Genomic DNA, 27,100 nt, shown 5'->3' with positions numbered 1-27,100 from the left:
TGCTGAGCGATATTTCGTCAAAACACAGGCTCATTAACATTTCTTCTGATGTGAAGTATTAAGGTTGCTGCAGTATTTGATTTGTGAGCATTTAATTGCATTCAGCCACAAGAACATTAGTGAGATCAAGTACTGATGTTTGATGATTAGTTCAGGATCACAAGTACCACTCCAGCTCATCCCAGAGGCATTCAATGGAGCTCTTTCAGTCAAGTGAATGCAGTTTGACTGCTCCACAGCCCAGTGTAGCTGCTCTGGAATGCTCTGTTCTGTTGGCTTTGTCTTTCTATGGAGATTGTACAAGCTGAGTGTGCTCGAATGAGCATCCTTTTGAAAGATAAATATTGAACTTTATCAATACCACTCAGTTCTATCCCGAAAGGACTCCTTGTTTTTGTTTATTCAGTTCTCTCACTGCACAGTTAAAAAGAAATTTGAATTGATTTCTGTACACAATGGTCAACCTCCTAAAGCAGCTGAGACTGTCTTCCTCACGCTTTCTAACCCAACGCTTTCTCTCAAGACAAAAACCTCTTTAGTCTACTTTTTATCTTTTATTTAGGAAATTTCTTGACTGAAAAGAACTCAAATTCTGAAATCCGTTCAGTGCAGAACAAAACTTTAATCCCTAGTGAGCTTAGGGCAGCTCAGATGTTTTTAAAAAGTTTGCCGTCTGCAGTAGAGAAAATGAAAAAAAAATGAGCAGAAGAAAGAAAGGAGCTCAGAGAGAGGTGACCCCCTCCTCCTTTAGCCCCATCAAGCTGTGATTATCTCGTCTTGCTTCCTTTGCCGGCTGTCCAGCACTGTGTGTACCTGTCAGCTGGTGGTCTTTTCCAATCAGCTCTAGCTGTCATACCCTCAGAAGGACTAATCTGCTGGATCTGTCCGGCTGTCTGTGGGCCTCTCCAAGTTCAGGGTGTCTCCTGTCGGACTATTGGGTGCACCGGTCCCAATCTGTGACAGTTCTGTCACTCGCACTAGCTCTAATGAGGCTTGGTGATGCAGAGGGGTCTGTATGAGGGGTCAGCAGCTGTGTCCTGCTGCTGAGGAGGCAGATGTCTCCCAGTGCCACCTCATGACAGCAGGCCCAGCAGGCTTCCATCCAAGGTTACAGAACAGAATCTGCTACCTGAAGAACTCTCTGATGTGTGTTTACTGCAAAATGTACAGCCTGGTTACCATGTGAGGTGTTCTGCATCTCCTGGGGTTAGGGCAAAACACTGCTGTCTGCACAAATATGTAAGGAATATTGTAGCCAACTGGTCTTAGTGCAGAATTGTATAAATATTCATTATTATATTAGCATATCAGTTAGGTTGTATATTGTTTTAAACAATTTCCTGACACTTTTCCAAAGAGTTAAGCATGTAATAATAATTAATGATATGTATAAGTAATGTGTGTGTGTGTGTGTGTGTGTGTGTGTGTGTGTGTATGTGTGTGTGTGTGTGTGTGTGTGTGTGTGTGTGTATGCTTCAGGTTACATTGTGCTCCAACACTGTGCAGCAGTACACGCTCGCTCTGGTGGTGGATGTCCAGGGGGTGGGTGAGGAGGTCTTGGCTCTCCCAATCAGGGCCAGGTAAGGCATCCAAGCTCATGAATGAAACAAAGCCTGTTTTTAATGTCCACATTTAAAGATTACATTTCACTGTCCCTGTAGGTGTGTCGTTCCTGAAGTCCGCCTAGAGAGCTCCGTGCTTCAGTTTCAGCACTGCTTTGTGGGTTACCCCTATCAGCAGTCTGCCAAGCTGATCAATGACACGGACCTCCCAGCATGCTACGGCCTTCTGGCTCAGGTAAATGGATAGAAATCCATTATGTGCAGATGGAAAGCTTAACAACCTGCGGTCAAAGAAAGGAACTGTTGTGAGACCCTGACTCAGAGGAGTAGCTGTCATCACACCTTAGTATTACACAATCACGCAAATCTGTGTGTTTTCATAGAATTGTTAAAATTAATTTTAAATTGATTGGAAGGCAGTGATTCAAATGCATCATTTTGAAATTTTAAAATTGATTAAAAACATTTTAATGTCTTAAAATATTATTTAATTAGCTCGTTTTTAAACAAAACAAATTTGAATGATTAGTTCATTTGAGACGTAAATCTAATTTTAGTTAATATGCAATTAACAGCCGTTCTTACTTGATGAGGGGGTTGGAACATTTTTTAACTCTAGTGATTATAGTTGTGTTTGGGGCCACTTTTTGAAAGATCATAGAACTACAGTGATGTTCCACATTGTAAGTAAACGTCTGCAGGCGATAAACACCTGTTTTGTCTATGTTCTCTGGGAGAAAGTTAATGCATGGCGATGTAAGGAAATCAAACATTGGTATGCAAGATTATACAGAAGGAGCTACTGAGGTTTGAGCCCCACATTACCATTTATACTTATTTTAACTTGGGCTAGTAATGAGTGGCAAATGCAGCCTTTTAACTTAATTAAAAAGTCAAAGAATGCCAAACCTTCAGTAGCCCATCATTATATATTCCAGTGATTTTGTCATCAATGCATTATAGTTGTCATCACTATGGTTTAACCAAAATCAGTTCATTATATAGGGTATGGTTAGTACAGGTTTCCAACTGTTTACTTCATATACATGCTTGTGCCTGAGCCCATCTATAAGTACTACATTGCATTTTTAATGTTTGGGTGCATTAACTCAGAATTCAGTTTATGTGTGTGCTAATAAATGTGTATCAGGCATTTTACAATAGCATCAAACATGATTCAGGCACTTGGTTTTTTGATCTGGAAGTTTCTGTTTAAGTTTCTGTGTATAATTGATATTTGATGTAACTAATGATGGTTATGGGTAAAAGAATTTGCTAAAATTTGCATCACTAATTGTATAATTTCCTAAAGAACCGTAATAATATTGATTTTTTTGTGAGGTCAGAGATTTACACAATTAGTGAGTGTCCCACTCTAGTGTCTTGCAGTAAGTGTATGTGTCTGTGTGTGTGTGTGTGTGTGTGTGTGTGTGTGTAGGAGTATGAGGAAAACCCATCTTTGCTGTACTCTAGTCCTCATCCACGAGGAGTTATTCAGCCATACAGTACAGAGCAGATCCCTCTGGTTCTCCAGGCCAAAACATTGGGTCAACTGCAACTTAGAGCTTTCATTGCCATACTAGGCCAACAGGGTCCTCCGTTGGTGAGCATTAGTTTGTTTTTTCCTACATTTCAGGACAAAAATTCCAACTTTGTGAAGTGATTTACAAAATCTTCATGTTTAATTTCTTCAAAGCTAAACAGCAAATTCAATTTTTTTTTGTTACTGAGGTTTGGGTTCAGTTTCAGGGTAGGCTTTGACAGTTCTTATGACATATAGGTGCAAAGGTCAGACACCACCCTTTGTTTATATTATTAATTGATTAATTAATTACAAACTATTCATTTTTTAAAGGATATTTCTGGGCAGATTAGATATCTGATAATCCACTTGCATAAAAAAGGTGAATTAAAGTGTCAAAATCAGATAAACAGTTCAAGCTTTCATTTTTGATAGACGACTCAACTCTTTGAGTCTGAAAGGATCTGTAACTATCAAGAAAAGGAAATAGACAAAAAAGAACATTTGCAAATCAGCCAAAGAAGCTGCAGAACCATAGATGGTCCACTCTGGAGTCTAGACCTCAACATCACTGAATGTGTTTGGGATATTTGGAATGTAGGAAGCAGAAGTAGATTTCTTTAAAACTGCAAGTAACCTGGAAAACTGGAAGCTCTAATAAAGGCAAAATTATATTTTATTTAGCTGTTGGGACTTCTGTGTAATTTTCTTTTAAATATATGTCTTCTACTTTTTTCCTGATGCTGAAAATAACTTGTACTTGATGGTCATTATGACTGGAAATGAAATAAATTAACTTTTTTACCATTTACACAGTACTGTACATATATATTACGTATGGGACATGTGTGACTAGTGTATAAGTCTACGTTCTAACTTTAAAACAAACCTGTGTGTGAGATGCAAAAACACACTTTAAGTTAAAGTGTCCTTTCACATTTGTTTACCTGTTTAGCTTAGTTTGAATAACATCTTAAACAAATGTAAACATTTGTGTGCATTTGTGTCCCATTCAAATATGCATGTGCTCCAGATTTCATCATTCATTCTCCTCACTGGTAAATGAAAATGATGATGAAAAGCAGTTAGAGGAGCAAATCTTTCTCTCTGCGACCTCTTACTCCCACAGGAGCTGCTCCTGTCTTGCATCGGCCAGGGCCCTGAAATCTCCCTCTCTGCTACCGAGCTGCACTTTGGCACCATCCCAGTGCTTACTGATGTCCCAAGGACGCTGCAGCTGTCCAACCAGTCTCCCATCCCGGCCCGCTTCCATGCACAAATGGTGGGTCCGGTCTCATGTGGTTAGGGTCAGGATGCAACAAAGAGAGACCAGTGTTTATTCATTTTCTACTAGGATAAGCTTAAGTGCAGTTTTCACGACCCGCATGCTTGCTGCTAGTGCACCTGATTTCCCCAAGCTTGTTACACTGTGCCCTTAATTAATTCCCAGCCTAATTGACTGTATAATGAATGAGCTGATTGGCTGAATGGTTTGTTGGCTTTATAGTTAATTGGCTGCCAATGTGATTCTATTACCAGGAGCTGCACATTGGGCTTCATTGTTTGCCCAGTCATGTCTCTCATATTGCACCATGTAGGCATTATCAGGGTAAAATATCTTAATAGTCTTCTTTATCCGTTGCTTTATTGTCTATTAAGCTGCATAATGTTGGAAAAAAGTAGTGTAATTTGGTCTTATTGTGTGGGACTTAGTCAAATCTTATGGTCTGCTCCCCATGGCTGGTGGATGTTTGCTTAAAGATAAAAGACAGCTTAATTCCCATAGTCACATATCTTATTTAACTGGCCTGATTCCTCCTCATCTCCATTTTCCTTTTCACTGCTGTTTCATTATTAGAAGGGCTTTCTTTGTTTTCAGAGCCCAGATAATTTTAGAAGTAGGCTTTGCTGAATTTATCCCAAGAAGGATTTTGAACGCACACATGCATGTGTGCGCACACACACACACACACACACACACACATGCACACACGTACCTAAAGTGCCCACAATCACGAGCGGTTGCTCAGCCTTAAAGTGCACTGCTGAGGAAAAGCCCTGACCCTGTTTTCTCCTCTGAGGCTGAGGACTTGTGTTGATAATGCAAGAGGTTTTACAAAGCATTTTTCAGCTCCAATCGATTCAAGTTTTCTTGAATTACATTGCAGGCACTCCATAGCACGGGCTCCCAGCCAGGAAGAGCCCAGTGTGAGGTGCCAGACGAATATAAACTTTTTATAAAAGCAAATTAATCTGCCCTTTATGTATATGCATCCATCTGTTATAGCTGCTTCATACCGAATCAGTATTTGAGGTGTTTGGAAGGAGGGTCCTCACTCCAGAGACAGCTACTTGGTTCCATTTTAAAGCTCTCCAGTTTGATGAAGTTGAAGCAATCAATGGTGTTAAGCCCCGCTAATGCAAGCATGATCTGATTATTGAAACTTCAGCTGGGTTTTTCTTCACTCACAATCTTCTCTCAAGGGGAAACCACCCCATTCCTGGTCCAGGCCCCTATCGACCATCTCCCTCTCTCTCTCTCCCTCTCTCTCTCTCTCTGTTGCTTCACTCTCAGTCTGTTTTTCAGGTGAAGGCTGAGCGAGTGATCTATGACTCCCCAGTGACTCCTCTGTAGTCTCACATGGCTAAAATGATAGCCCTCTCCCTTATGTCTCCTTCCCTGAGTGCCATCTTCACTGCAGAGAATAGCATGCTTGCAGTTTTCCCTCTGCTCCAAGGGCAATCTCTGCTGCTGTTTGTGCTGCTGATTGTGTTGTTGTACTATAGGCTCCCTTTCTTGCTTCAGGTCTAATGAGCTGACAACAGACTTTAGGCTGAAAATGAAAACTAAATCAAGTGACTTTCTGCAAGAGCATTCGTTGCTCTCATTGGAGTTTAGGACATTGGTTTAAACTGTAGCCCAGGGCCCAGTTTCTGGCTTGGTGTGCAGTTGCCCTCCGATCGCCTTCTGTCTTGGCAAAGCTGGATGCTCTTGTGCTCATGGAAGAGGGTGCTTTAAGGGCAGCTCATGAGAAGTTGGTGTAGGACGAGTAGTTTATTTGCACCCATAGATTTCGAGCATGGATTTGCTGATCAAATGTCCCTGCATGAATGTTTATTCATTTACTTGATTTAAATGTGCACTTCATTTCAAAATTAAACACATAAATCAACAATGCCACAATAAAGACAAAATCGTGTTGTATTTTATTGAAGTTGGAATGATATACATTAATCAAACCAAGTAAATTTGATAGCTTTTTTAGTATGGAATTTCTTACAGCTGATTACAAAAGTTTGGGCACACCTCGTCAAATGTCTCATTATGACATATGACAAAGAATAAACACAACGAACAAGTAAACCTCAAGAACAAATAAACAAACAAAAAAACTGAAATAAAATGTTTTTCTGCACATGCTAACGCTCTGTTACTCTGTATTTGAGCAACTTAAAAAACAGAAAAGACACCGTTTTAAGTCAGTATTTAGTATCACCCTGTTTGGCAGATATCACAGCTTGCAAATGCTTATTGCAAACAATGTTCAAGTCAGGGAATACTGAGGGTTATTCCAAAAGCTTCGGCTTACATTTCCTGAACAATTCGTGGTGGATTTTGAGGCATGTTTTGGATCATTGTCCTGTTGTAGAAGCCAGAAGTCAGGCTCTTCTCTTTCTTGGCTAATTGTGTCACATTTGCTTTCAGAATTTGCGGATGTTTGGTGGAACGCCTTCTCCCATTTAGAACAGTTTTTCCTTGTGCCAATTACCTGCCGCATAACCTTAAATCATAATAGCTCCGGCCCAGCTGGCACTGGGTTCTTTTCATTTTATGCTGAAACTTTTTTCTCTACACTTTATTTGTAATTAAAGCGTTCTAGCACAAAGGCCTTCATCAGCTCTGAAGAGGGTAATGATTGCATTGCTGTTTAAATACACAAAGAACAGGAAAAACAATTTAAAAACAAGGAATAAATGCCTGGAACACCCATCTTCCAATCAGAACAAGGGAAGTTAAAGAGTAAACCAATAGGCTGCTTAGACATCTCGATTGAACAATTTTCAGCTTTTAATTAATTCTAAGATTAACACGAGAGCGTAAAAAGGACAAATTACTACAGAAAAAAAAGCTTTGATTATTAACTCTTCATTAATTCCTTCAGGGAATAAACCTTTAAGATACCAAATGATGTGTTTTTCTAATAGAGGGTTACCTGCAGACAGGGGGGTCTGCAGGTTGTCTGCAGGTTGACCAGCTTCCTTAAAATGCCTTGTGACCGGGTTTGTTAGAGTATTTCTGGTAATGGAGCTCCTGTGTTCTGTGATATGGTCCATATGTTTCCATATGTGACTGAGATGTTTCACCAATTAGATGTTTGCACTGGCACAACAGAACAGTATTCTGTTTCTGATCTTCCCAATCACAATTGGAGTGCCAGGGGTCGGTTTTCTGTTATTTAATAATAAGTGTGCACCAGCTATTAATTTTGACTGCAGTGTTTAATAAAAATATAACTTTGTTTTATCTGCTATATTGATGCTAACTGCTGTTTTGTTAGTGTCCAACTAATGACCCATTCACGTTCAGTCACTGGGTTTCATGTTGCTTTTAGTGGCTCTATTAGCTTTTGAAAGCTGGAAAACAGGGAACGCGTGTAGCTGAATCAGTATGTTCTCGGGTATACTCACTAGCTCCTACTCTGGTCCTGTTTTCTGATCGTTAAAAAGTCCCAGAGTGTAGGGCGAGCTACTCTGAGGTGATACACTGTTACTTTAAGTAAAGTTTTACAAGTTAAGTAATTTTACTGCAGTAAAATGACACTAAAGCATGGAGGAGCTTCAAAACACAGTGGCCTTCATTTGCAGTTCCATGCACTGAAATTAAATTTAACAAGGGAGCGGGAGATGGACAGGCGGATTGGTGCTGGGTCAGCAGTGATGCGGGCTCTTTACCGGTCTGTTGTGGTAAAGAAAGAGCTGAGCCATAAGGCAAGGCTCTCGATTTACTGGTCGATCTACGTTCCCACCCTCACCTGTGGTCATGAGCTTTGGGTAATGACCGAAAGAACGAGATCGCGAATACAAGCGGCCGAAATGAGTTTCCTCCGCAGGGTGTCTGGACTCTCCCTTAGAGATAGGGTGAGAAGTTCGGTCATCCAGGAGGAGCCAGGTCGAGAGGAGCCAGCTGAGGTGGCTCAGGCATCTGGTTAGGATGCCTCCTGGACGCCTCCCTCGGGAGGTGTCACAGGCAAGTCCACCGGGGAGGAGACCCCGGGGAAAACCCAGGACACGCTGGCGTGACTATATCGCGCAGCTGGCCTGGGAGCGCCTCGGAATCCCTCCCAGGGAGCTAGTGGAAGTGGCTGGGGAAAGGGAGGTCTGGGCCTCATTGCTTAGGATGCTACCCCGAACCCCGGGGAAGCGGAAGATGATGGATGGATGGAAAATAAGGAGAATGAGGGAGCTGTGGGTGGACAAAGCAGAGAGCAAATAGGCAGTTTTCTTACAGACTTTTTTATTAGAAATGGGGACCTTATTTTACCCAAAAACATGTAACATTACAGCCTTTTTTATTTTTACCAGTCTGTTCTGTTCATGTTTACTGCTACTTGAAACAGACTGCTTGTGGATGCGTCATCCACCCGGGGGTGTCTTCAGTGTTCATGTTCACAAACATTCTTACTTGGTCTGTACCATATTACGATTATATTATACTGCAATAGTGATGTGACTTGCAATATGTTAAACACATGTTGAACGTTTCCACTGGATCGTGTAAGTGCCTTTATTTATCCACAGAAACTCACACTGGAACAAAACTAAAACTACGACAACTTTCTGCATATCTTTTTTCATTTTCTAAACTTAGTTTAGTCAGGGGGCGGCACGGTGGCGCGGTGGGTAGCGCTGTTGCCTCACAGCGAGGAGGGTCTGGGTTCGATTCCCCGGCCGGGTGACCAGGGTCCTCTCTGTGTGGAGTCTGCATGTTCTCTCCGTGTCTGCGTGGGGTTCCTCCGGGTTCTCCGGTTTTCTCCCACAGTCCAAAGACATGCAGTCAGGTCGATTGGACGTGCTGAATTGCCCCTGGGTGTGAGTGACTGTCTGTGTCTGTCTGTCTGCCCTGCGATGGACTGACGACCTGTCCAGGGTGTATCGTGCCTTCCGCCCAATGACTGCTGGGATAGGCTCCAGCACCCCCCCGCGACCCTGACGGAGAAGCAGCTTAGAAGATGGATGGATGGATGGATGGATAGTTTAGTCAGCTCTGTTTTTTGAAACAGCAACTATTTTTTAATACTGCAGTTAGGTCAACAAACCTAAGGAGAAGCTTTGGTGGCCTATTTCTTTAGTTAGCTCAACATAAACTTAACTTAGATGCAGCACAAAAATGAAAGTTAGGAGACCTTTTGTCTTACCTAAGTTCAGAAAAGTCAAAATATTGTTCAGGATGCACACATAACTGTAATTTGAGGGCTCATTTGCATGTTGAAGGCATTTGCATCTTCATTGGTCAGTATTGCAAAAGCCAATATCATAATAATTATTAACATTGTACTGCGCAGCTTTCTGAAACAGGGCCAACCAGTAGTAGAGAATTCAGGTCATTATAAACAGTCAAACTAACGTTATATAGTCCACAAATTTTATAGTAATTTAAATGTATTTACCACCGATTATGAAAATGTTTGCTTGAATGTGAAAGTATGTTTTCAAAATTTTGACTTTATGATTTTGAGTTTGGCCAAGCAGTTGAAAAGGTGGCAGTGAGATAGCGGGAGTGATTTGCCTGAGTATGAAAGTTTTTTTTTTTTTTTTTTTTTTTTTTACATAATTTGGTCTTTTCCCAGAGTTTGGCTGAGCGGTAGTGAAGGTGGTAGTGAGATAGTGAGAGTGAATGAGCTGAATCAGTAGTCAAAACTCGCCTCTGTGTGGTTCTACATGACTGCTGCAGGGATTAGGCTTCTGTCACTTGCTGCTTCTCCAGCTTGGCAGCCTCACTGTGCCACACACACACACACACACACACACACATATAGGCCCACACATGTGCTGCCATAATGCCCTGCAAACATTCAATATCAGGTTGGAGTAGTTTGCAATGAAAAAGTTAGTTCTACATTTCGCTCACGTCGGATGTTTACGCGGCACAGCGTGCACTTGAGATGAGAAGGAGCTTAGCTTCTTCTCTTTGGCCGCAGTTGGATAGAGCAAGCGATGGGACAGATGCAGGAGGGACATGATGAATGCAATGTGCTGTGCCCAAATAGCAGCATGAGCCCCGCTGAAGAAGATAAATAATACGCCATTAATCAGAATAACCCACTCACATCCCATCGCCATTCTCTTCTCTTGGTCTGAAATATCCCAATTAAAACTTTATGCGGGAGACATCAATCAGCGCAGTGCATTATGGGAATTGATTTTAATCTGCCTTTCAGCTAATAGTCGAGGCTGCATGCAAGAGGAGACGGAGCGGATGAAGATGGAGGAGGGTGCCGTGTGCAGAATGCTTAGAAAGAAAATGATGAGTGAAGGCTGCAGGGATTTCCTCATTTGGCATGTTTCCCATTAAGGACGAAAGGCAGAGTGAGATCCATTTTTTTTCTCTAGCAAAGGTGCTTGAGAATGTGAAGGATCTGGATTATAAGGTTATCCTCGTTATCCTCCGTGAGAAAACCCCAGCGCTGGTGCTTGCACAGAGTCTGACTCCCACAGCTGAGAAAACACAAGCACAAGTCTTATTGCCTCCATTAGCCTCCATGCCCTCTTCCTGAGTCTGATAGATGAGTACAAATCTTTCGGTCCTCCTCTCTCACTCTATTTCCATCTCCTCCTACCCCTCCCTCATAGCCATCCTTCAGAGCAGTTGCAGATAAAGGGAAAACTGCTGGAAGATGAGCAGACGCACACATAAGTATCTCTCCATGGCTGCTCATTAAAAAAAGCGCCCCTCGTTAAACAACAAGGGCGATGTAAGATTTGGCTTAGTGGAGGTGTTTGACTGGTGGCTCATTAAGCAGCGTGTTGAAGGAAATTGTTGTGACATCATAAGTCACTGATTTCAGATATGAGGGACAGTGCATGTTAATACAAACTGGTCATTATTTGCTTCTTAACATTTTGAAATTCTGTTAAGACATTGAGCTCATTACACTGCATTTTGTGCTTTTCTGTGTTCATTACTGTTTTTGATGTGTCCTTAATGAAACTGAGACGTGGTTTATACACTAAAAAGAAGTTGCTTTATGTAATGTGCTGTATATTAATAGACAGCTGTTTGTTGGCAGGCGCGGAGCAGGTCTCAGTGGCGTGTGGAGCCCACAGAAGGAGAGGTCGCGCCAGATGGGCAGCTTGAACTGAGGCTGGTGGCCCACCTTGACGACACACTGCCCTTCCAGGACAAACTGCAGCTGGCCATCAGGGACAGTCATATCCACACAGTTACCACCTCGGCTGTAGGCAAGGGCACCACTATAGTCACCGACCGGCCCTTTGCCCCCAGCCTGGACCTGGGAGCCCACTTCAGGTACACTGTAAAATGCAAGCAAAGAGTTTGCTGTGAAGTTTCAAAGCACTTGCAGAAAAGAGTTTTTACAAGAATATAGCCAAGATGGTTCTTGTCTGTTTTTAATAACGTGATGTGCTTATGTCATTTTTAAGCGTTTGAGATTTCTTACACAGTGCTGTTGGTGGGAATGAGCTTCCAGTACTTGTTAGTTACATTAGCCAGTGCAAAATTACTACTTCAGACACCAAACATGTCTAGGTTGACCAACTGTATTTGGGTAAAGGGAGTCAAAATAAATAAATCAGATTTTTTCTAAAACACAGATCTGTGCAAAACTCAGAGACATCCACTCATGTTTAATTCCCAAAACAAGCTTTGAATAAATGTTACTTATCTTTTAAGAGATATTTCTATGGAAGAGGAAGTCAAAGAAAACTTGGTGAAAATAGGAGTTTCCAAAACTGAAGTTAGAAAATATGTATTATAAGATATAGAGAATAAGGGAGGCAGCACGGTGGTGTGGTGGGTGGCGCTGTCGCCTCACAGCGAGGAGGGTCTGGGTTCGATTCCCCGGCCGGGTGACCGGGGTCCTCTCTGTGTGGAGTTTGCATGTTCTCCCCGTGTCTGTGTGGGTTTCCTCCGGGTTCTCCGGTTTCCTCCCACAGTCCAAAGACATGCAGTCAGGCCAATTGGATGTGCTAAATTGCCCCTGGGTGTGAGTGACTGTCTGTGTCTGTCTGTCTGCCCTGCGATGGACTGGCAACCTGTCCAGGGTGTATCCTGCCTTTCGCCCGAAGACTTCTGGGATAAGCTCCAGCACCCCCCCGTGACCCTGACGGAGAAGCGGTTTAGAAAATGGATGAATGGAGAATAAGGGACTCATGAAAACAAGACTTGGTAGATCACCAAAACAATGACCACTGTAAACAGTAGTTAAAGCTTTAGTATTGGAGAGAGAGGAGAAAATCAAACTCCACACAGGTATTTTTGTTCATTCTTTCAATGTGAGAAGACTATTGATCTATTGATCTTAAAGTATGTGTACTGTCAGAGAGCCCTTACTAAAAAAGGACATACAAAAACAAACAAAGCAAATCAGCCAAAGAAACTGGTGGCATTGTCAGAGCCCAGGCCTCAACATAACTGAAAGCTTTTGGAATTACTTGCATTGTGCGAAACAGAAATGCAACCGACTTATAAGATGGAAATGCCCACAGATTTCTCTGAAGAACTGAAAGCAAATCAAAAGAATGGAATCTGTAATAAAGGTGGAAGGTAGATCCACCAAATGCTGAAAAAATGTTAATATGTTTAGTTGTCTTGGCCTTTTTCTGACACCAAACAGTAAATAGCTTGTACTAAGTGGCTGTTTTGACTGGATTATAATACGTAAGGCTAGTCTGACTTTTGCACAGAGCTGTGTCTTCTTTAGAAATCCAACTGCCTTGAGTCATTTGAGTTTTCCCAGTTCTTTTTAATTTCATTACGTTCATTTTAATTTTCAGCAATAAAGGAAATTGGTGTGAGATGTTTTGCATTGTTGACACTACATAGAATACTTTAAGCTCATCTCAACTGATTCCAGTTCAGTTAGTCCTTTATAAAAGTCATCCAGCTTAACCAATATAAGCCCTAGAGCCCGGAATGAACAGGCCTCCTCTGTTTGCTTTGCAGTTCCGGCTCGTGTCAGTACCACTTTAGAGTGACCAACAGAGGCGGCCGATTGCACCAGCTCTACTGGTCTACAGAGGGCTTTCCACAATTCCGACGCAGAGGCCCACCTCCCACCAGCATGTCCAGGGAGGGGAAAGCCAGGAGTCCACTGGTGACTCCACCTCTGGATGCCCCCGTCTTCACCCTGTCACCTGTGTGGTTGGAGCTTGCCCCGGGTCAATCGGCTAACATGCTGCTGGAGGGCTCCTGCGACACGCCCAAAGTAGAGCAAATGCTTATTTCTGAAAATACACCATTAAATGTGTCTGAATTGTGCTGAAAGTGCCAATTAGGACTTACTGCACCTGATCATTGTTTAATACTGCAGCAGTAGACACTTCCAAATAATAGCCAGGCTGGCCACAAACAATGTATCACTGAGGCTTTTGATCGTGTACGTATATTTCTTTTTTCTTTTTTTTAACTACTTTTTTGATCCCACAAACGGGGAAATTCCACCTCCGCATTTAACCCATCCGTGAAGTGAAACACCACATACACACTAGTGAACACACACACTAGGGGGCAGTGAGCACACTTGCCCGGAGCGGTGGGCAGCCCTATCCGCAGCGCCTGGGGTGCAGTTGGGGGTTAGGTGTCTTGCTCAAGGACACCTCAGTCATGGACTGTCGGCCCTGGGGATCGAACCGACGACCTTCTGGTCACAGGGCCACTCCAGCCCACGACTGCCCCAAACAAACATTTTAGTTTAACTCATTAGTGTCCTGTTTGGTGCAAGCTTACATGATGCCCTGTTACTTTATCATCTAAAGAGCTTTAAGAACATAGGCTTATATTTATATATTTGATGCTCCTGCATGTACAGAAAGCTGCAAGCTGACTTTACTTTCTCTCAGTAGGCATAACAGACTTACAGCACATTGTGCAATGTGATGAATAACTGTTATGATCTGTTCATCATGCCTGAAAGAGTATGCCTCATTTCTACCTCACTGTTACACATACCAGCACAGGCCATTGAAGGTTGAATAGCACAGAGATAAAGGATCTGAAAACCACCCTTAATCTTCTCTTAATGGAGCCGTGCTGAGCAGCGTGTTGACTTCCCCTCTGGGGTATTGCAGCCCTGAGCCCCTATTGATTGAATGGGGACCAGCAGAGGAGGGAAGGTGAGGAGTGGAGATAAGGCCACGCGCCACGGCCCACACCAGAGCTCCACATCTCTGCTTGGCCCTGTCCGGGGTGTATTTCACCGAGCCAGAGCTCAGGGCTGACAGAGCACGGCTGTATTTCAAAGCAGTGCTGTCAAGGCTGCCTAAAGATCGTTTTAAGATAAGAGATGAGACCATGAAAATGGTGCATATCAAGCATGGAGCTTGGAATATGAAAGGTTTAAAGCAATGAGTGTGTGCATGTGTTTGTACTTAGTCCTTGGTGAGGGACAAATGCCCTCATAATGATAGAAAAACATGCAGTTTTGTGCACTGACTGCCCCTCGTGAGAAAAAATATATATAAATAGTTTTTAGTATTTTACCCAAATTTTTTGGGGAAAAAATGATAGGGTTAGTCAGAGACTTTTCCTGTCCCTCTGATCACAAATGCACACAAATACATTTATATATCAGTAAATAACATTATTTTAACCTTTAAAATAAAAAAAAATTCTCACCAGTCCACATGGTCAGTACATCAGAATTAAGCTGCAGAACAGCCCATTTTTAATTGTTTTTCCAGCGTCACAAAACCAACACATTCACAAATATCCGCCTACAGACATTTAACCCCAAATTTCATGCTGAATTATTATTTTTTTAATTTCTCTACCCAGTTTAATCTTTGCCAATTCCACTCGCTAACTCTGTCTCACACGATGCTACAAACCTGGGAAGCTGAAGGCCAGCACATTGTCATTGGGCAGCTCAGCATGCTTGACCTAGAACACTAGCTGCTAATTCCGTAACATTAGCGAACAGACCCCAACATTGGCAATTATTTCGCTAAGTGATGAACGTTCTGCCACTCGAGAGCACCCCAGATTGCTTTCTCAATGAAATATAATGCAGGGCAGCCAATCAGAAAAGAGGTAATTTACATATATCAGTCTTAAAGGCAAGTAAGAAATACAGCCTGTTTAATTCTAAGGGATAAAGAGAAGTTGGAAAATGGTCCTGTCAAAATGAATGATGAGTGTTTTGTGTAAATAATACCAATGCAAATGTGACATGTGACAATAAAGGCTTCATGTATATATATATATATATATATATATAAGTGGAGCTTGAAGGAAAAAAATGCAGGAAGGTTTTAGTCTAGGATTAGGTTTTGGTGTCAGCACAGCAGTAATGAGCTGCAGTATTAGTATTACTTTAGTCAGTGGAGTCAAAGAGTAAGACTAACCTGTGTGTGTGTGTGTGTGTGTGTGTGTTTATAGGTTGTGAGGGAGAGGCTGGTATGCCATGCTGTTGTGGGACATCAGACTGCTAAGGAGCGCATCATGACTGTGGATATCACTTGCCGTTTCATTGCTCCAGTTTTGGACATGTCCTCCCAGCAGCTCCACTTCTATGTGGAGAAGGTGTGTGTGTGCCTGTATGTGTGTGTGTGTGTGTGTGTGTGTGTGTGTGTGTGTGTGTGTGTGTGCGTGTGTGTGTGTGTGTTTGAATCTGATCGAATAGTCCTTTTCATTGAAAATTCTCTCCTCCAGTGTTACATAACGTTAACCTACTTCATTATGCTGGCATTTCATAATGTCACCAGAGCAAGATTGAGGGGGAAGTGAGGCAGATCCCAGTATTGCGTAAGAACTTCTACATCAGATGCCATTTCTGTTATCCATGCATCGAGAGATTTGTGCCACAGCTCAGTGGCTGAACGCTTAGATTTTCTTCATCAAATGTTCCTTCGCTGTTGTTTTTATGCTGGGAGGGCTGCTTTTACACGCCAGTGAGGCGGCAGCCTGTTCCACGTGCTTGGAATTGTGGCAATTATCTCTTCCCTCATAAACAAAGAAAATTTCTCTGTACTTTTGTTGTTTTGTTCACTCTGTAGAGCAAACAATGACCATTACTGGATGTGAAAGCAGTGCAGATACATCCTTTCCAACTGCCTCTCACTTAACTGCTGTGGGTGCTATATAGAACCATATACTATACAACCTTTTTTGGTAGCTTTTAAGCATAACATGCTTCTATATAAAACATAAGGTTCTAAAAAGGACCTTTCCTTTTACTGATGAACCTTTGAACAACCATCTTATAGAGTGTAGTATGCTAGTCCTGTTTAACTTCACATTTTTAATAATGAGTAGGATTATTACTTGGAATCTATTACATTTAAAGTAAATGACTAGAAAGCTGTAAATAAAAATCCAAGACACCTCTAATAACACTGAAAATTAATTTATAACACAATTTATGTCCGAAATTCATAATATTTCAAAAGTAGAGCTCAAATCTCAAGAGAGATAGTTTGACAGAAAATAAAATAGATAATCGCAGTGTGTTATTTAATAACTTCGCTGTTCAAAAAAATTGCTGCCATGTTAAATAGATAGATAGATAGATAGATAGACAGACAGACAGACAGACAGACAGACAGACAGATAGATAGATAGATAGATAGATAGATAGATAGATAGATAGATAGATAGATAGATTGGTAGATAGACAGACAGACAGACAGATAGATAGATAGATAGATAGATAGATACTTTATTGATCCCGAAGGAAATTTAGGCAGCATCTAAAAATGCTTTTCAGGGAATCGTTTGTAATATTTTAATATTTTTTATTTTTTTATTCTTCATTTACTTGTAACAGTGTGACAAGTAATACCAAACTTTGGAGCAGTGATGTCAGAGTTGGGTAGTGATGGAATGCATGTAGTGGTGTTACATAATCAGAACACAGAAACAAAACGGCAGTCACGGTTACGGTAGAGTGATTATTAGCAGGATTACAATAAACTAATATTATCACTCATGGTCATTTTCTTATGTGTTCATTTGTAAATTGCAAATTTTATCACGAGCTCTTCTCTTATTAGAGTTTATCGTCATTGTGTGCCGTGTCCCTTCAACCACTGTGTCCCTTCATGCCGAGTGATAAACACTCACAGAAAAAAACCTCAAAAAGTGATAAATCCAAGTTAAGCTAATTTTTTTCTATAACGTTTCTTCCATAATTTCTTTTGCTGCTGTTCAGTGGGAGTGATATAGATCTGTGTTCAAGTTATATATTTAAAAAAAACCTTTCCACACATCACAGAAAACAGCAGCGTGCAGTTAATCTGTTTAGGGAGCATCGACTGAAAAATCAAAACGGCTCAGATAGGCAATCCACACAATTCCCATGAGTGCGGTTTGAATGTTAGATTGTCATGCTTGACTAAGGAGGAGTGTAAACCTGAGTGGGCACAGTGGTCCAATATTGAATTTGTTATGCCAAACTACATATGCCCAACTTGGGCGCCTGATTGACTCCACCCATGTAGTTAATGCCATTTTTAAGTTGTCTTGCTGAAATTGTTTTTCTCTATATTTTAAAGGCAAACATTGTGGAAAACTGAATTCCCATCAGTTCTGAAATGAATGATTGTGATATAGTGTGTGAACACTGTTAAAGCTTCTCAGTCTTCCATTCACTCTCCAGTCCATATGGTCCATATATGAAATGTAAGCTGCAAAAAGAGCCCATTTTGAGTTCATTGTTTTTGTGGTGTCATGAAAAAAAAAAACACGTTTAAATATATCTGCGCATCCAGCCTACACCAGTGTCCATGCTAAAGATTTATAAGGAGATTTCAGCCTAGGCTGCTTTTTGAATGAGGAATAATACAGGCCAGCCAATCAGAACAGAGCTCATTTACATATATCACTTTGAAAGACACAGCCTGTTTATTTCTGAGGGATAACGAGAAGTTGAAAAATGGTCATGTAAAATGAATTATGATGTTTATGTTTTTGGTGCATATAAGTACAATTTTATATATGGACCTTGTGGGTGGCACCTTTCTACCCCAGGATAGTGTATACGTTAAAGGGCAATTCCACTGATTTATCAACATTTCACATCAAACCACACTGAATGTCTTTATTTACATCTCAACCACTGAATTATGCTGAACTGAAAAATCGTTGGAATCCTCCTTCAAGTGTATTTGAGTTCAGCACTACAACGGTACATCTCTGCTCCTACTCTGTTCCAACAGAGCTGAAGAACAAGCACTTCCAGCTCAGGAGGAACCATCATCATAATGAAACTGATTTTCTGTCTGCCCTATATCACTTTTATTATCTCTCTCTGTCTCTGTCTCTCTCTTTCTTTCTCTCTCTCATACACAGATACACCCTCTTATTCTCATCCATTCTCAGCTTCAGCTATGCTGATTTTCATAGATCTCTGCTGTCTTCTGACAGCTGGTTTCAGGGTCCCTCGCAAATCGTCTTTTTCAGAACTAAAAATGTTAATTTGGCACGGTGGAATTCTTTTATCTGATTCACTCCCATCTATCTGTATATCGACAGCCCTTATTTCTAGATTTACAGGCAGCTCCCACAGCAGGGTCTGCAGGACTAAAGCATGTACAGAGAAGGAGAGGGGGAAGAGGAGGGAGAGAAAACTCAATGATTCAATTGAGGAGAGAAGAGTTGAATTTTTAGTTTATTCAAATTGGCTTTGCAGAAATAGTACTCTAGTCTGGATTGAAGAATATTACTGCAATCAGACAGCCATGGGTAACAATTCAGTGTTAGATCAGTATTAGACAGTATTAGAGCCAGCGGGTCACAATCATAGAGGGCAGGCTTGACAAACAGGAATCAGGAGAAACACCAGAGTGTATCATGTTCTCTGTTTTTTGTACTTTAAGTCATTTATGTCTGGGTCAGATTTGGGATGTTCTTCAGTTCATATTATTCCACCTTATAGTTGGTGGTTGTTGTTGAGTTCGATTAACTCACTCCGCCTCTGTATCCTCCAGGTTCCAGACATGTCTTTGGTGCCTCTGTACAAGAGATTGAGTCTGAAGAACGTTTCCACACTGACCTTCGCTATGGACCTCACCGTGGCTGAGCCTTTTGGACTCTGTGACCATGCGGGTGATGACTCATTCACCACCTCAAAGGTATGAAAAGAAAAACTCGAAAAAGTTGTTGGTGAGAACACCCATTAAAGGCTTCAATGCCTTTGGAACGATCAAAGATGCACCAACCTATAAGAAAAGAATTATCAGTGAAATGAGTTTTCTATAAGTATGTGTAAGTATTGTATAAGTACCTGTAATTGCAGGAAAGAATAACATTACAAATGAATGAGCCCAATCATTTTCAAACGTTTTATACTATGTGGCGTACATTATGTGTCCAAAAGTTTGTAGACATCCATATTTTCATCTGAAATTAAGGGTATTAATCCACTAGATGTTGGAACTAAATGTTGATTCAGTTGCATTCAGCCACATGAACAGTGAATGAATGAATGGATGATTTTTCCGGGATCACAAACGTCACTCCAACTGAGCCTGAAGAAATTGTTATTTTGCATCAGTCAGTTCTGCTACCATTCTGTTTTCCTGTATTCCTACAGAGTTTGGTGCTGGGCGTAGGTGCAGAGACAGAGCTGTGGGTTCGCTTTGACCCCTTGTACTGGTCAGATCTTGTAAGCCGTGTGGCTGAGGAGGTTCTGGAGGTGCGATACAGTGGGCACCCTCAGTGTGACGCTGTGGCTCTGCGAGGTGAGGTGCACTTTCCCAACTTACACTTCTCCAGCCGTGTGGTGGACTTTGGCTGTGTGCTCAACCACACTGAGGCCCAACAGCAGATCACCTTGACCAACTGCAGCCCACTCCCCGTCTCCTATCGCTGGGCCTTCCTGCTGGACCAGGAGCAGTACTCTATCAGGTAATGGCAGCATTCATTGGGAATAGATCACAGGCGTCAAACTCATGTTCTGATGGTCCACAGCTAGGCTACAGCTGAGATAGCTCGGTCCTTGGTAGCACTGCCCTGTGAATGCATTTCTGTGACACATCAGACTTGGAAACCAAAGAAGGATCCATGTGCAGGTTTAATAGTTAAAAGGGCAGTCCAAAACTCGCGGTCAAAAGGCATAAAAAACAGGTCAAAAACAGTAAGTCCATCCAAAAACCAAACATCCCAAACACAGGGGCAAAAGGCAAAGGCAAAAAATCCAAGAAGTCCAGGCAGAGAGTCAGAAACACAATATAGGTAGTTACTCCAAAAACGCTCTGTATGCAGATGCAAGGGAACTGGCAATACTTCGCACTGTTTGGCTGAAAGAGAGGATTATTTAAGCTGCGGCTGATTACAGAAATTAGGCACAGGTGGTTTGGTGGGAACAAGGCTAGTACTCCGGGGAGTGAGACCTCTGGTGGCCATACAACGAATCGCTGACAATTGCATTATGTTTTAACTAATTAACTTAATTGTTTGTTGTATTTATAGGCTTGTTCTAAATTTGATGCCTGCAACATGTTATAACCCCTTTTCCTAGCGATATTCAGTAATAGTTGGGAACTGACGACACATTGTGTGTAGCTGTGCTGAACCTCATAGATGTGAAACGCTGGCTTTTGAACTTTGCACTGGTAACAGTTGGGATGGTCCTCTTCCTCTTTGGCACGGAGAACACAGTGTCCATGATTTTCAAAAACAGTTTGAAAGGTGGACACGTCAGACCACAGCACACATTTCCACTTTGCACCAGTCGATCTCAGATGAGCTTTAGCTCAGAGACATTGACAGCGTTTCTGGATGATGTTGATATGTAGCTTCCGCTTTGTGTAGAAGAGCCTTAACTTGCATTTGTAGATGCAGCGATGAACTATATTTACTCTAAAGCGCTTTCTGAAGTAATCCCAAGGCCATGTGATTACATTAATTACAGAAGCATGTTGATTTTCAATGCAGTGCTGTCTGAGGGATCAAAGATCATGGGCATTTAGTATTGGTTTTCTGGCTTGCCTGTTATGCACAGAGATTTACCCGGATTCTCTGAATCTTTTGATAATGATATGGACGGAAGATGGTGAAATCCTTCATTTCCATGCAGTTGTGCATTAAGAAACGTATTAAACTGATGGACTATTTGTTCACCGCAAAGTGGTGACTGAGCCTTTTGTCAGGGCTCCCTTTATACCCAGTCATGATGGCATCACCTGTTACCTATTCACGTTTACCTGTGGAAAGCTCCAAAACGTGTTTTATTCCTACTGTCCCAACTATTTACAAATAGGGTTTGTAATGTGGCAATTAGTTTGTAATTAAGTGCTATCCTGTAAGCTAAAAACGCTTGAACTCACTAAAAGCAGGTGCATTCCTCGGGGAAGACGCTTCTAAACAGACCCATCTAAATAAACAGTTTACATTTTACTGTCGTTTTTAAATAATGCGTTGTAGTTGGTTTATTTGAGTCGGACATTTGCATGAACGATGACAGGCGGCCTTTGTCAGCGTTCTCCAATGTTGTCAGAACGTAAGTTGTATTTGATGAAGTAGCGGTGTAGAAACGCAGTCCACGTAGAAGACAGCAGCCTAGATTCTGCATCGCAGCTTCTGAATTCAACTCATGAAGGTTTTGCTGATAAGAGTTGTGTCAGATGCAATAAATGAGGTAGAAGGCTATCTTCCACAGCATTGTGGGTTGCTTTATATCTGTGGAATCGATGTCTGAAAAGATGTCAAAATAGATGTGAAAAATAATAATAATAATAATGTAAAAAATAAATAAATAAATAATAATAATAATAAAAAAAAATAATGTTACTAGCAGTGAATGCCCGGTTAGCGTTATATAAATGGCATCATGTAAATTAGTAGGTAGTAGCTTATATTCATGGCTTGACTGACCGTCATTGCTGAACCACTTTTCTTCAAACTTGTGGTCAAGCTATTGCTTTAATATTTGATCGAGCTATTCCTTTGGAGTAACGTCTCTCCTGTGCTGCGTGATTTAACTGACGCCTAAAGGACAAATTCACCCAAGAAATGCTAACATAGCTTATAATGATTGAAATACAGAAGAACTCGCTACTCAGCGTTATGGAAATGAGCTAATACTCACTGGTCCATGTATGCTTTCATTTCATAGCCACATTGGCATTTTTGGGTAATGCATTTGTTTGACCTTAAACTTGAGGGCATATCTAACCGAATCATGGAAGATCATCATCAGCCACTCAGAAGAGATGTAGTCATCAGAAAAGGAGCCGACGGTATTAATCATAAAAAGCTTACATCTTATTATCTTATTAGTAGATTGATTTATTTGTATCTTGTTTTATGGTCTGCAGTCAGCTTCATTTTTTGAGGGGTCTTGCGTGCCAGTCGTCCTGTCCCTCGCACCCATAAGTAAAAGTATGCCAAAGCACTTTTTTTGCAGTGTGGACAGCACTGTGAGTTGCTAAAGGACCAGAACGTTTTTAATAGAGGACGCTCTAGTGAGAAGGGACAGACGGTGTGGAAGCAGCTGCCAGTATACCAGCCAATTAAGACGACATTTAGGCAAGCTGTTTCCTACCCCTCTGTTAAACAAGAGAAGCCTGCACTTCGCCGCTTAAGCAAAATGCCAGTCTTTCTCTGAAGAGCAACGTGTAGCCTTCACCTCTCTCTGTTCCGATGGTTGTACGGAGATGTGGAATGGATCATTACTTTCCGTTCCTCCACATCAGTTAGCAGTTAAACCTAATGGACAATAGAAGAATTACTATTTGAATAGAGAGGAATAATTATATGTTGATAAATTACACAATAATATTTTCAGAGTATATCATCAGCACTTCTGGAGCCGTTTGTTTTGAAAAGGACTGCATAGTAGCTAAATCGATATCAGTTCATTACGCCTTTATTTTATTACTGTATATTTATCAATGTTTGATTTTTTTCTTAAATAATATTAAATATTTGTTTTGTTTTATTTGTAAAAGCTGAATTAAGCAATCATTGTACTCATAGTTTTAGAGTGTGGCTCTGTTGCATTTCTCATGCTTTTTTGTCCATTCCATTATAGAAACACTACATATCGTGATAAAGTACTGTATCAAAATCATTTATTTATTTTCAGAACAGCCGCACAATTACACATTGTTTATTTTTCAGCATCAGGAAAAAAACAGAAAATTACTCAGACGCCTTAACAACTAAATATATCAATGTTTGTAGTATTTTGTCCATAGTTTGCCTTTATTATAGCTTAACTCCAGTTTTTCAACAGCAGGAATGTTTTGAACTCCTTGAAAGTTCCATTTTAGAAGTTGGTTGCATTTTATGCTTCTCATGATTTGCATAATCCCAATGAAAAATTTAGACGCATCATTCTATAAAACGAAATTACTGCAACTCTTACATGTCAACTTCTTTACAGCTGTCCATCCTTTCAGGGTCATGTCATTGAGTTGTCTTCTCACAGTGGAGTGATGGACAGAATCACTTGTGGATTTTATTAGATCTTCCCAAAAGTGAAGAATTGACAAAATAAATACTAATAGATTTGATATTATGCTTATTTTGAAGGCTAACTTAATGAAAGGGTGGTCTCTTGCATGTTACTGTATCATGATATTTTGTTTTTCTGAGGTTTGCGAACAAGCAATCAACCAAATTTCGCCAGCAGTAGAGCCACAGTGAAAAACTAGTGCATTTTTTTTAGTTCAACACTTACCAAAATGGAAAGAATGGAAAGTAAATAAATATGCAGTAATTAAATGATGACAAAATGCGTTGATACCCAATTAGTTTTTAGTAACAAGTAGTGATCTAGAAGTACGGATGATATGCTCAGACAAAGCACAGTACTGTACATACCGTGTAGCGCTGTAATATTATTGTAGTGCTGCAATTTCACCCACACTAAATCTCCCTTTAGAGTTATTTGTCCTTTGCTGTCTTAGAATCCTCAACGCAGATGAAGAAAAACTATGGACAAACTTAGGCGTGCTGTTAAAGTCCAACAAAGGCACTTCTTTGTCACTGTAACGCTGGGGAGCGATGATGAGGCGGACGCATATGCGAAGAGAAGCGAGGGGAAAATCCAGAGAGATCAGAGATCAGAGAGCCAACACGGAGAGATCGGGGAACAGACATGACGAAAGAAACACAAACTAAACACACAACGGAAATCAGAAGAACGAACACCAATCGATACAATACACTACATACAAAGAATACAAAGACTAGCAAATGACTAGGGAAAAACACAGGGCTTAAATACAGAGGCTGGTTAACGAGACACAGGTGAAAGTGGTGGAGTTTAGAAACAAGGGGGCAGGACCGGGAAGAAACAAAACAAAAGCACATGGTGGACTGGGAGGGGCCAATCGTGACAGGCACTCTTATTATGCCCTTATAGATACTTGGCTGCAATGTACTACTAACACTGTAAGCCAACATTCATCACTTTATAAAAACTTTTTATTTTTATCCTTGTTTTTCTTTTTCATCACAGTCAGTTCTCAGTGTCGCAGAACTCTCCCCTAGTGCACAACAGTGCTGCCAGTCTGAGAAGGGGAAGGTGCATGCACCTTCTGCAGTGAATCTGAAGCCTGACACCACATCTTTCAAACTACTGACCGTGCAGCAGGCACTCATTTCTCAGTGTGCTTGGAAGGGGACATCCTTGATGACCCTTGGCACATGGCACAGCTGTGAGCTGAACCTGAAACTCAGCAGTGCTGAGCAGTGCTGTGGCTGAGTATGCATGCCTGTGAGGAAATGTGCATCACTTTTGATAAGAGCTGGAATTGGACAGATCCAGTAAAGCCTTGCAGGCCACGAGAAGAGATTGAATAAACTGCCATAGTTGAATAAGCTGTTGATGATTTATGATAGAATGAAGCAGTCAGCACTCTTTCCTTTGCTGATAGTAGTGTTCAGTGCAACTTGAGCTCATAATCACAATTTCAACATAACATTCTGTGATTAATATCGAATATTTTGTGTTTTTTGGACAAAAATATTGTTTTTATTGTGTTGTTACAGAGTGATTGGTGAAGTTGTATGATGTCAGCTCTAGAATTATTGGCATCCTTTATGAAAACGAGCTAAAATCAACATACTAAGTAAACTGCACATGCAGTGGGTGATATTTCAGGCGTAAACAAAGCTGCATATTGTTTTATCTTTACACATGTATTTAAAAAGTTTTAAAAAATGATTTCTACTGTGAGAAGTTCTTTTTTTTTTTTTACACCAGTGAAAAAAGCACATGAAGAAACAACAATGGGAAGAGGAGTTAGACGTACAAATATCTGAAAAAAATGTGGGAGGATGCTTTGAATAGAATTCATTCTTCATCAATATGTTAGAGACACTGTGATGCAGTTCACGGTTGTTCATCGTTTACATTGGTCTAAAGTAAAGCTGGAAAAATTCATACCAGATTTTGACCCTGTGTGTGAAAAATGTAAAACGGATCTAGCCACCCTGTCACATTGGTCTTGTTCTAAACTAGTGACATTTTTCCTTCCTTTCAAATGTTTTAGAAGCTTTTATTCCACCTTCACCACTCGGGCTATATTTGGGGTGATACCTCAAGATATTCGTATAGGCAAACCAACAAAAACTGTGAGAGCTGTCACAACCTTGTTATTGCTGAAATTGAAGGATACACACCCGCCTACTTTTAACCACTGGATTAAAAGTGGGGATTTAATGTTTTTCTTGAATCTCGAAAAAATCCGTTGCACAACAAGAGGGGATGATTCAAAATGTTATGCTGTCTGGCAGCCTGTCAGTACATATGTGAACAAATGGACTCTGGATATTGATGCATGAGATTGTACTACCACTGTTTCTGTTATTGCTGCTACTTTTAGCACTTTTTGACTGTTACAGCCACCTTTACTGTTTTGTTTGTTTATATACGCATTTATTTTTAAAGAAGAGGATTTATAGGTGCAGTAGGGAGTGGGAGGGTTTGGGATTTATTTTATTTTATTTTATTTATTTAATCTAATAACTCATTCAAAATCATAAAAAGACCTTTGACAAAAAAAAAGCATGTGAAGTACAACAGAATAGTTTAACTCCAGTCCATAGTAGACATTTACCCTGCGCTAACTGAACCCACTCCCTTAGACAGAATAACACAAACAACACATACACACTTCAAACCAAGGGCAACAGCAGTAACATTAACAGAAATCAACATTTAAGGAAGGGAGGTGTGCACCACACCCTCCCACCAAAGGGAGGACACGTGGTGTAGTTCTGGATACCACGCCTGTGACAGCCACCACAACAGCTTTGGATCTTTGCTTGTGGACTGTGCAAAGTTTTTCTGTGAAACTGGAACCAAAAAGCTTCTTGTCATTGAAGTGTTGTCTGACGGTGGATAGTGAAATTTGAGAAAGAGTGAACTTCCAAACATTTGAAAGATTCAGCTAGACGGTACAGTTGTGAACCAAACAGATCTTTGGGTTTCTGTTTGCCTCTTTGTAAATGGGGAAGTATCCTCATGCGTCATCTTCCTCACAAATGTTTACACTGTTCCATGTTTTTCAAACTTTTAATTAATGCCCTGATTGTAATCTCAACTGACTACTACATAGACAGGCAGGCAGGCAGGACCAGTATTTCCTAATTTGTAACCTCATATTAATAACCTAGGGAAACCGGAAATGGTTAAAGAAAACAATGGAATTGCTTTACTCTAGAAACAATAAGAAGAAAAGATTTTTTCCCTAAAGATACAAGTTTCATTGGTTTTATTTAAAATGATCGAGGGGTACAATTAATTTAGCATCATATGTTTTTGAAAGAAAACAGTATTCTTCAAATAAACAAGTGTAGGAATGGTTTCTGCTAGATGTGATCAGT

General features: G+C 40.8%; 1 protein-coding gene across 1 annotated transcript in view; it reads left to right on the top strand.

Annotated features, from left to right (window-relative positions):
• The window catches only part of hydin (HYDIN axonemal central pair apparatus protein), a 123,358-nt gene that overhangs the window by 30,927 nt on the left and 65,331 nt on the right, over positions 1-27,100 (top strand). Inside the window, exons 15-23 of the mRNA XM_037540214.1 lie at positions 1,480-1,580; positions 1,662-1,797; positions 3,001-3,165; positions 4,214-4,366; positions 11,373-11,611; positions 13,268-13,529; positions 15,701-15,844; positions 19,249-19,392; positions 19,854-20,167. Of these exons, the coding sequence (XP_037396111.1) occupies positions 1,480-1,580; positions 1,662-1,797; positions 3,001-3,165; positions 4,214-4,366; positions 11,373-11,611; positions 13,268-13,529; positions 15,701-15,844; positions 19,249-19,392; positions 19,854-20,167 (1,658 nt within the window). The remainder of the gene's footprint in view (positions 1-1,479; positions 1,581-1,661; positions 1,798-3,000; positions 3,166-4,213; positions 4,367-11,372; positions 11,612-13,267; positions 13,530-15,700; positions 15,845-19,248; positions 19,393-19,853; positions 20,168-27,100) is intronic.

Source organism: Pygocentrus nattereri, chromosome 7 (genome assembly GCF_015220715.1).
Source record: "Pygocentrus nattereri isolate fPygNat1 chromosome 7, fPygNat1.pri, whole genome shotgun sequence".
Classification (NCBI taxonomy): domain Eukaryota; kingdom Metazoa; phylum Chordata; class Actinopteri; order Characiformes; family Serrasalmidae; genus Pygocentrus; species Pygocentrus nattereri.
The sequence above is the reverse complement of the archived record's forward strand: the minus strand, read 5'-3'. Positions and strand labels throughout refer to the sequence as shown.